The sequence below is a fragment of the Hippoglossus hippoglossus genome, chromosome 7 (genome assembly GCF_009819705.1).
Source record: "Hippoglossus hippoglossus isolate fHipHip1 chromosome 7, fHipHip1.pri, whole genome shotgun sequence".
Classification (NCBI taxonomy): domain Eukaryota; kingdom Metazoa; phylum Chordata; class Actinopteri; order Pleuronectiformes; family Pleuronectidae; genus Hippoglossus; species Hippoglossus hippoglossus.
The window spans coordinates 17,369,501-17,379,475 of NC_047157.1; the positions used below are offsets into that span (position 1 = coordinate 17,369,501).

The 9,975-nt window shown below is 44.3% G+C and overlaps 2 protein-coding genes across 6 annotated transcripts in view; both read right to left on the bottom strand.

Moving 5' to 3' along the window:
* Positions 1–5,058, bottom strand: part of LOC117764694 (ERC protein 2-like) — a 149,905-nt gene extending 144,847 nt beyond the window's left edge. For all 4 annotated transcript variants that reach the window (XM_034590676.1, XM_034590673.1, XM_034590675.1 and 1 more), the window contains exons 1-2: positions 4,469–5,058; positions 1,947–3,052 (exon numbers count right to left, since the gene is read on the bottom strand). In XM_034590676.1, the coding sequence (XP_034446567.1) occupies positions 1,947–2,801 (855 nt within the window). In that variant the 5' untranslated portion in view covers positions 2,802–3,052; positions 4,469–5,058. The remainder of the gene's footprint in view (positions 1–1,946; positions 3,053–4,468) is intronic.
* A 1,091-nt stretch (positions 5,059–6,149) lies between these two features.
* tlr9 (toll-like receptor 9) lies at positions 6,150–9,914 on the bottom strand. 2 transcript variants are annotated; one of them, XM_034590678.1, is made up of 4 exons: positions 9,839–9,914; positions 7,939–9,569; positions 6,600–7,821; positions 6,150–6,498 (listed from the first exon to the last, which is right to left on the bottom strand). In XM_034590678.1, the coding sequence occupies exons 1-4, from the start codon at positions 9,851–9,853 to the stop codon at positions 6,292–6,294; spliced, it is 3,075 nt and encodes a 1,024-aa protein (XP_034446569.1). In that variant the 5' UTR covers positions 9,854–9,914; the 3' UTR covers positions 6,150–6,291. The 2 variants fall into 2 exon arrangements, with proteins under 2 accessions (XP_034446569.1, XP_034446568.1); XM_034590677.1 differs by having other exon boundaries at positions 6,600–9,569.
* Positions 9,915–9,975: the final 61 nt, after the last annotated feature.

A 9,975-nucleotide genomic window follows, 5' to 3' on the forward strand; every position in this document is an offset into this window, starting at 1 on the left:
AGAATTGAATACGTTATATATGTGTGTGTGTACTGTACATTAATACATTTGTGTGTCACATTGTTTTTCTGTATGAAGTGATATTAAACATAGACAGATTGTGTGAATTAAAATTCAAGGGAGCGATCACGAGTTCAGCGTTTTTTAATATCACCACAGGCTACATATGAGGGCTGGAGGACACGTCACGATTTAATGGATTCTATCATTTGAGTAATGGCAGCTGTTTAGACCGACCAGGCCTCAAGATTTTTATTCTATTGTATCGGCTTGACCTCTCACCCCTTCTGCTGTGGGTCTTGTGTGTCGCCAGTTTGTCAACTTTGTGCTGACGCTATATGACCAAATTTAAGCTCTTGTTTGGATGATTCTCGAGTTTCGAGAATCGCTCTATTGTCAAAACTGGCTCGCTCCAGGAAACAAAATTTCGAATACAAATACTTTTTAATTGTTGCAAATTTCTCATCTGATTCCTGTTTTTCGTCCTATTAGAATTCAGTGCCAGTTTAAATCGCATTACGAAATGAACTAATTCTGCTCCAGTAAGGAAGGTATGTTGGGTTGCATGGTTATAAATCTACTGGTACGGCGCAGTAAGTGGTTTCAGTAGACGAAGGTCAAAGGAGATGGGGGTCAAGGTAAAAGACAGGACAAGAGAGTGTGGGAGAGACAAGTGAGCCGACTCTTGAAAAGCAGTATCTGTACAGGTCGGACGCTTGATGGAGCAGAACAGAGGAAAACACATCCATCTATCACAGACAGGGTCAAGTCAGGAGCGGCCTGCAGATACACACAGACATACCGGTATAACATTGACTGTCCGGCTCCTCCTAAATGCCGCAGATTCTAAGTAATTCAGGGGAAAAAAACATTTATGGTCTATAAATCTTACTGAATTCCATCTGGCAGCTTTGTGCTTGGTAAGATAGCGTGTGTCTCTTTTTGTGTAGCTGTGAAGAAGAGAACGGTGAGTGCTAAGGCAGATCATCGCACAATTTTGTATATAATTGTGTTTGTTAAATTGCAATTTGTAAATTAACTCTTTGAAAGAGCAAAGTTGTTCTGGTTTAACTTTCAATTTTTGGAAGGTGTGTGTGTGTGTGTGTGTGTGTGTGTGTGTGTGTGTGTGTGTGTGTGTGTGTGTGTGTGTGTGTGTGTGTGTGTGTGTGTGTGTGTGAGAGCCACAGTGTCTAAAATACAAATAGAAATGAAGAGGTGGCTCCTTGGTTACAGGAGAAAGGAGTCAGATGAACGAGTGCAGATAAGAAGTTTTTGCATGTTTGTGAGAGAGAGACAAAGCGATGAAGAAGAGAGAGACAAAGCGATGAAGACACTCAACAGAAGCTGTGAAGGTTGTATAGAGTGAAGGGGTAAAACGCCACACAGACCAATGCAGAAACAGAATGCCGGAAAGACAGAAAACATGAAAACAGAGAAAGAAAGAGCAGATACCCACGGTGAGACAGGCAGACGGGTGATGCCTCAGACTGAGTGGGCCAGACTCCAGGGAGAGGCAGCACAGGACATACATGGCGCACTCTCCCTTCAGGAGGAGCTGTGAGCTTTTTTAGAATCTAACATTTAGACTGGCTGCCACTAGAGCATGTTCCCATGGAAACGCAGACAGCTCCGAGCCTGGCGAACGTCTTTACAAATGAACTACACAGAAACCTTTCTGTGCAACCTTGGAAGACAGGGACAAAAGGTATGATGTTGCAGAGGAGTGAGGTGGGTCGAGACAAAAAGTCAGTGTGAGAATACCAATCGGAGGGTTTCATTTCAAGCTGAAATTCAACTGTATTTTGAAATGTGTGACGTCTTCTCGAATAAAGACGATGTGTTGAAGTGACGGTTGAAACTGTATTTTGTTAACATCCATTTAAAAATTGGCCTCGACGTGGACATGCTTTTTTGAAAGAAATTCTATGATCAGTAACTTTTCTCACCTGCGGATCCTCTTGGTTCGTCCTGTATTGGTCCTTCGGCACTGCGGTCCTCAACCCCTCATCCCGCCTCACCCCCTTGTCTCTCTTCACGTCAGGGCTCCAGAAGTTGACGCTGTTCACGCCGGGGCCCGTCTTTCCATCCCTCCCTCCATCCATCTCTCGCCTCAGGTTGTCGTTCTCCCTCTGCAGCTCCCTCAGCTGATTCTGGAGATCAAATGAGGAAGCCTCTCCCCGTCCAGCAGAATCCAGATGTCTCCCAGACTGGCGCCGCAGACTGGCCGTCCCTGTGGGAAGCAAGGTGTGGTCTCCGTACTGGTCTGACGGCTGATGCAGCCCAGAGGAGGTGATGTTTGGGCTGCTGCCCATGCCTGTCATCCGAGCAGTGTAGGAGGAGCGGCTGGTGCTCCTGCCGAGCGTCATGGTACCTTTGGGATACCCACCAGGGGGTTCCAAGGAGTCCCGCTCATTGGGATACATGGTGCCTGAGGTGGCATAGGCAGCACTCAAGGACTGGATATTCTCCATAGACAGGGTTTTACCACCTGGTGCTGTCGCTGAACCACGAGCTGCTTCTTTGTCTGCTACTATGGCAGGTTTGCTCTTTGAACCAGGCCTCGCCACCAACCGTTGACCTCCTGCAGGTTTAGGTGCTGGTGCAGGCCCACCTCCTGACACAGATCCAGGCTCTAGCCCTGAGCGGCAGCCTGGTGTTGAGATCGTAGCCTGTTTGCCTTTCCCCTGTTTGGGGGATCTCGAGAAGCGTGAATGAGATGCGCTGGCCTCAGTCTGCCCAGCAGTCTTTGGGCCAGCAGACAGCCTGCTCTGTGAGGGCTTGGCTCTAATATTCAAAGGCATTTTTTTATATGGCAAAAGTTGACTTCTGAAAGGAAAATGTTATGGTTGGGAATATTTTCATATGGTTTGGGACTAAGGCCACCTCTCAGCCTCCTAGTTTTTCCCTGTCCATCATTGATTGTTTAGGGCTTGAGGCTGAGTCTTAAGTAGTCCTATTGGAAGAAAGTAGCAGTGACTGTTGGCTACAGGGCTCCCAGACACAGAGGCCAAAGTTCTTGTGTTTCCAGCTACAGTGCAGGACATCATGGATTCTAGACGGGGGGGGGGGGGGGGGGGGGGGGGGGGGGGGGGGGGTAAATACAAACATTGGGAAAGAGAAAAATCACAAAACATGTTTATTCTTTAAAAAATTACTTCAGCAGTACAAAAATAATTCAAAAGAAAAAACTGTCAAAGAGTGATAATTCTAATCACAAACTAAAAGACTTTCTAGAGATAAAGATACCAAACTGATAATAAAAAGTGTGGGTTAAGGTTGGGAAGCACTAATCACAGGGACACATGCGGGTGAGAGTGACGGGAGGACAGGACACAAAAGCCTCTATAGTAAAAATGCTGCAGACATGTGGTACAGCATACTACCGGCCACTCTTGGGCCTTTCTCATGATGCTTAAAACACCTATAACGCAGCCTCAGTCACCACAGTAGATGGTGAAAGGGAAAAAAGGTGAGGGACGACAGGACCACTTCAGCACCATGGACAGCACTAGATGAAGCACATGGAGTCTAAAAGAGAAAATGTGTTCTTGGCAACACCCAATGGAGGAACGTGGAGGGAGTTTGAAGATCAGTCTGTATTATCTTGTATCCCCACAGGGCACAGGCACATTCATCATCAGTCTCCATCAGGCTGTAAGACCTATCAGTACCTGAGGCTTCAGCTAAAAATAGAGGACGGAAATAGGCAAATGGAATTTAGTCTCAATTATAATTGGAAGGTGCATAATGTTGAGACGGTGCCCATATAAAGGCCAAATCTGTATATATTATATTACATCTCTATATCATATTGAATGGAATAGGGTCATTTGTTGTCTTTGATGTGTAAAGAGCCAAACATGGAACATATCCTCAGGGAATCAAAGTAAGCACAACCTAGTCTGTGATGGACCAGATATTAGAGACTGTCTGCAAAGCAGAGGCAAATCCAAATTATAATCCCTCCTCTAATCCAAGAGGATTGGGTGCTGGGAGCCACTGTACAGGATTCAACTGAGAGATTGGTTAAGTCTGCTTGTCAGTCATAACATATCTGTCAATCCCTTTTCCATCATTGTTTGAGACAATGAATTCAGCCTTATGTGAGCCAGCGATGGAGCCAGCAATCCCGTGTGTAGGCCTTTCATTTCTTTGTACATGAGATGTGAAATTTACACCTAAAGTGAAAGACATGATGATCCCAATAAAACAACAACAGATAAAGCTTTTAAAACAAGGACACATGTTAGCCTGCTGCTGCTGAAGCTCTGTGCATCACTTGCGTTAAGATGGAGATGTGATAAAGCTGTGTAGCTGGTCTGTTTCCATGGGTGCGCGCCAGGTTTACGCAGCTGTATGTCAAACCATACGGACAGAGGGAGGGAACCGAAAAAAGGAAAGGCAGAAATAAAATGCCACAAGTAGTAACCCCCGCACTTCATACCGGTGCCCAAGCCTCTGCACTTACTTGTGAGCTGGCAGCCAGCTGTTGCCGCGAGGAGAGAAGTGGAGTCACCACCCGGACTGCAACGGAACCAGTAGTCGCTGACGTGCGCAATGATATGTAGTCCATAGGATCCTCTGTGCTCAACATGCCTCCGGTCCAAACTGTCATTTAGTCCTCACTGTGGCTCATGGGTGGCACGAGTACGACGCTGGTCGTGCATGTGACTGCGCAGCCCGGACACAGACGCCGGAATAACTCTACTACGACCACGGCATGAAGGATTAGTTTCTTGCTCATATGCGCACGGCTCCATGAGTTCGAGCCTGCGCCTTACATAATAATTAATCTGCCGGACAGCGCATTGATTCATTTGTTGAAATTGTGTCGCCGGAGTGATGCCACGGAGTCTGCGGCTGTGCGTAAAAACTTCGCTTCACCGGACAGGCGCCTCTCCATCACCGCTGGGTCTCCGCCGTCCCCCCCGTCCGAGCGCAGCGCGGGCTCTATGATGTCATCGGCTCAGCTCTCTCGTGATGACCTGTCCGGCCATCGGGTCCGCGTGGGCGCGCTCTCCCCCAAGCTGGCGTGTGCGCGACCTCCGTGGCGTGGCAGGGCAGCACCAACAGCAATGATGCAAACACCTGACATGAGCCTCAGTGAGGGATTTCACTGAGAGCCCCCACCCATAAAAAAAATCACGCAAATTCAAGCAATTAAATAAATTGAATTGTATTCCAATTTTTTTTCCCCCAATACAGATCAGACAACAGATATCCTGAGAGTCATCAGTAATTTAATCCCATGAAAGAGTTTGTTTCCTATATTAGATGTCCAGATGCAAATCCAAAGTTACACAACAGCAACTGTGGACCTGGGCCCCCAGATGGCTTACACGGATGTAATAATGCAGCACCTCTGGCCTTATTGTGGCCAGAACAAAGTTGCAATGTTGCTACGTGACCAACAACCTTTGGAAACCTAAATAAGGGAACAGCAACTGCTCCCTCTACAGTTATTTACTCAGAGAATCATAAGAACTATTTAGGGCAGAGGTTTCAGTTTCAGACAAAATGGTGTTTGCTAGTATTACTTCCCACATCATGAGACGAAACACGAAGCTGGGACTGAAGGCTAAAATACATGTAGGCTACAGAACAAACGACAGTACTGTCGACAACAGGTGTTGTGTGTATTTGTCTGGTTACGTTTGTAGCTTGCAATGTATTTATTATTTTACTAAATTAGTTTGACGGCACTGACCTTAGGGAGAATGATTCTGCTTTTATTTCAACTCCTCATCCCAAACACCTGTTCTTGCATGTTACTGTAAATGTAACTTTGCTGATGACATTGTTAGTCATCTTTGACCTGAAGGAGACAATCACTTCATTCATTTGCTCCCCAAGAGCTAATCAAAGAGAAGTGGAATTTGGACATCGTGGTGTGAACAGACAGAAAAGTCTGTCCTTGAAGTACAAATAAAACTATAAATTAAATAGAGCTACCAGAGTGAAATTAGTATAAATTTATTTGCATTGTGGAATATAAAAGTCTCATTACAAGACAAGGACTAACTCATTAAACAAAAAGTAAAGCAAATTCAGGAATGGATAAAATAAAGAATTCATAACAATGACAAATTATAAAAAAAATAAAATAAAACAATTGAAATCCTAAATCAAAATCAAACACTCTTGCAAACAAAGAAAAGTAAAATATTGGCATGGAAGAGCTACTACATTTCAATTCAAATGGTAATTAACATGTTAAAAATATAATTATGTACAGTATGTCACATCATCAATCACTTTCCACTAAAGGGCTCACCATCAGCTGTTATGGAGTCAAATAAAACTCTCACTCATGTTGTTGTCATATAATTTGAGGTTATCCGACGACAAAGCCATTCTCATTTCATTCCAGAAAAGGGGTTGAGCCTTTGGGTTTTTTGGCCAGGTCAACACAGACTTTCTACACAACCTCTTCCTCAGCTCGAGGTACTTCAGTTTGGGAAACATCTCATCCAACAGAACCAGCACGGCTGTGTCTACCTTGTTTGGATAAAATCAGAGAACATTTTGTGTTATGTACCCATGCTCAGTCTCACCACTTCCACAAAATGCACATGAAAGTGAAATGACATTTTACTGACCTTTTCATCCAGGAGCCGCTGCTGTACCATGTAGAAAGCCTGGCGGATCACACCATTCACTGTATCACCACCGTCAGAGCCGCTGGACAGCACAAACACCGTCTTCACACTGTTGTGGACAGCGCTGTGTAGATTCTCAATACACGACAGCCCAGGAATCCAATCCCTCTCTTCCAAACAGAGACTGAACCTCCTGTGACCAAAGTTCTCCAGATGGACAGTTAACTCGTTGTAGACCCAATCCCTCATCGCCTGGTTGCTGGTGTCGAACACCACAAAAGCATCATAGCGGTTCTCTGAATCAGTACCAGCCAGCTGGGTATATCCTTTATGCCCTGCCCAAAGCACCTGTAAGCAATACCACATGTCCCAGCCATAGAGATGCTTCAGCAGGGGCAGAACAGTGAATGTCACAGCCAAGAGGGAACAGATGAGGAAAGCTAAGCTGCCATATGTGTCCTGGCAGGAATGCTGGTCCATTGATAGTATACTCTGGCCCTGCTTGGACTCTGGGAATCCACAATTTATTTGTGTGACATGAGGAATCTGGACCGGAGTTGTGCGCAAGAAGTCCACAAACCAAGATGTATCACAATCACATTTAAAGGGGTTGTGATGTAGGGTGAGTTGCTTAAGGCCACTACCATTGGTAAAAGGGGTGGGTAGATACTGATGGTCCAGCTCCTTGATCTGATTGTGGTTGAGATACAGATAGTGCAAGGATTTTAACTCTTTGAAGAATGACTGATGGATATGACTCAAGTGATTGTGACTGAGGTCCAAGAGAGAAAGATTAGCTCCAAATTCTATGTGTTTATGGGACAAATGATACAGGCTATTTTCACTGAGGTCCAGGTGACACAAATTGCCTAGTGCTGTGAGGTTGTGCCATGGGAAATAGTCAAGCTGATTCTTGCTGATAATGAGGACTTCAATGCTTCCTGGGAGGTTGTACAGAATGTCCTGTGAGATTGAGGTCAGGTTGTTGTTGGAGATGTCCAGGTAGATGAGGCTTGTCAGGTTTTGGAAGAAATGGGTGTACTGGTTGCTGTCAGATTCCCACATAACATTGAGGTGATTTCCAGAGAAGTACAGGTACTTCACAGAGCTGCTGATCAGTCCTTGACTTATTCTCATCCCAATGGCATTGTTGGCAAGACTTAGGACCTCCAAGTGGGTCAGGTCACGGAGGAACTTAAAACTATGGCCCATGCCCCTCATTCTGAAGTGAAAATCATTGTTACTAACATCTAATACCCTGAGAGTACTTTTTAGCTCACTGAAAGCACTAGAATAATAAAGATCAAGCCTATTGTATGACAAATCAAGAAAAACTAACTTTTTTGTGCTGTTAAACTGCCCACCCATCAGTGCCTGGTTCATGTAGTTGAAGGAGAGATCCAAACAAACAGCATTTTCCATGCCTAGTAACACATCTTTGTTAACAGACATAATGTCATTTTGAGACAGGTCAACTGTTAATTCATTTTCACAGAAACGAGCTCTAAAGTCAAATAGTGATGAATTGTGTGGCACATTGTCCTTGTTCTTTCCCAGCCCATTTGATTGGCTGGGTTCCCAGATCTCATTTCCTGATGGGACTTCACGATTACGTACAATAATGGGTTGGTCCTGGAAATTGTGTGTACATAAACTCTGGTTCTGACAGCTTTTCTGTGCCACAATCTCAGATAGTGGACTCGAGCTGCAAGGGAGGAATGAAAGCATGTTTTGGGAGATGTCGACATTAATGAGAGATGGTAACTGTGTCAGAGCTGTCATGTTACAATTAGTAATAAAGTTCATTCTCAGTTCCAGTTTCGTTAGATTTTTAAGCTCGGCCAGAACATCCAGGCTGCTAAGAGAAAGCTCGTGGAAAAAGTTACCACTCAGAAGTAGACTTCTTAGACCAGATATATTGCCAATATATGGGGAGAGGGTCAGCCGGTCAAATGTCACCAGCGGCTCATAGTTGTAGATAAGGCTAATCCAAGTGAGGCCCTTCAGATCTGCAAAGAAGGTGCCATTTTGCATAGCTAATGCAAGGAGGTTGTCAGAGAGGTCCAAACTCTTTAAATTCTTCAAAGGTCTGAAAATACCCTCTGGAAATGTTTTCAAAGAGTTGCCCCTTAAACTTAGGTCGGTCATAGAGCTGCTCGCAGCATAGAATGAGTTTGAATACAGGGATAGAGGGTTATTATGTGGACAAGGAAAACAGGGCCTAGCTGCATGGTCACAACGCTGGCAGTTCCACGCCAAATCCAAACTCTTGAGCTTAGTGAGGTTTGCAAATGCTCCACCTAAAACCTCTGTGATTGCATTCTCTTTTAAATACAGATTCTCCAGTGAGGGTGGCAGTCCCTGAGGGATAGATGTCAAATTATTATACCCTAATGTAAGGGTTTGGAGTTTATGAAGCTGTCTGAAAACCGTCTCACTGATGTAAAAGGACTGGAAGCAAGGATTTGCATAATAGCAGTTCCTACTGAGGAAGAGCCCTTCCAGATGAGGAGTTTTCAAAGGTTTTGTAATTTGGAAGATGCAATTATTCTGTAGATCAAGAACCTTCAGGGTTTCAGGTAACCAGGGGATAGATGTGAGGCTATTTCCTGATAGATACAGAGATGTAAGTTTGTGTAGGCTTTTGAAGGCTTTATGGTGGATCTTCATGTTGCATGTCTCGTCATTTAAGGCTCTCAATCGACCTGGTTGGCAATTCCCTATTATTTTCAGAGTTTGAAGGTTTGGGACACCTACAAAAGCATCCCTCCCTACATGGTTTATCTTAGTCCAACTTAAATCCAGTGACAGTACAGTGTTAGACGTAATGGAGGGGACATCCTTGAGCGATCTGCCACAGCAGTCTACCGTGGTGGCATTCTCATCACTGTCACATGGGAAGAACTTGACATTTTGGGTCCTCACTAATGGAAGAAGCTGACCAATGATGAGGATACTTCTCAACACAGCCTGAGACAAAACAAGAAACCAAATTCATCTCAGTTGTTGTTGATAGCTCAGTAAATATAATCGGACGATTCTAAACAATATCACACTATCATACATTCAATCAATTGAATCCTAGAGTTAAAGTGGCTTCAAACAACTGCAAATTAAATCACTTTGGCTTTTTCAAACCTTTCTAATCAGCCTTGTCTGTCTTTTTCATGTAATAATGACAATATTTGTCTCAGTCAAAAGCGGTACATTACTGATGGTAGATAATTAGTCTCACTTACCATTGCAAGTAGCATGTATATAATTCTAATCAGGAGGCAGATGAAGCAGTCTCATATCCAGGTGCAAACAGAACAGATACAAAAGGGTGTCAAAAAGTCTGTTCAGTGACAAGAAACGGGATGTATTTATGTAGAAG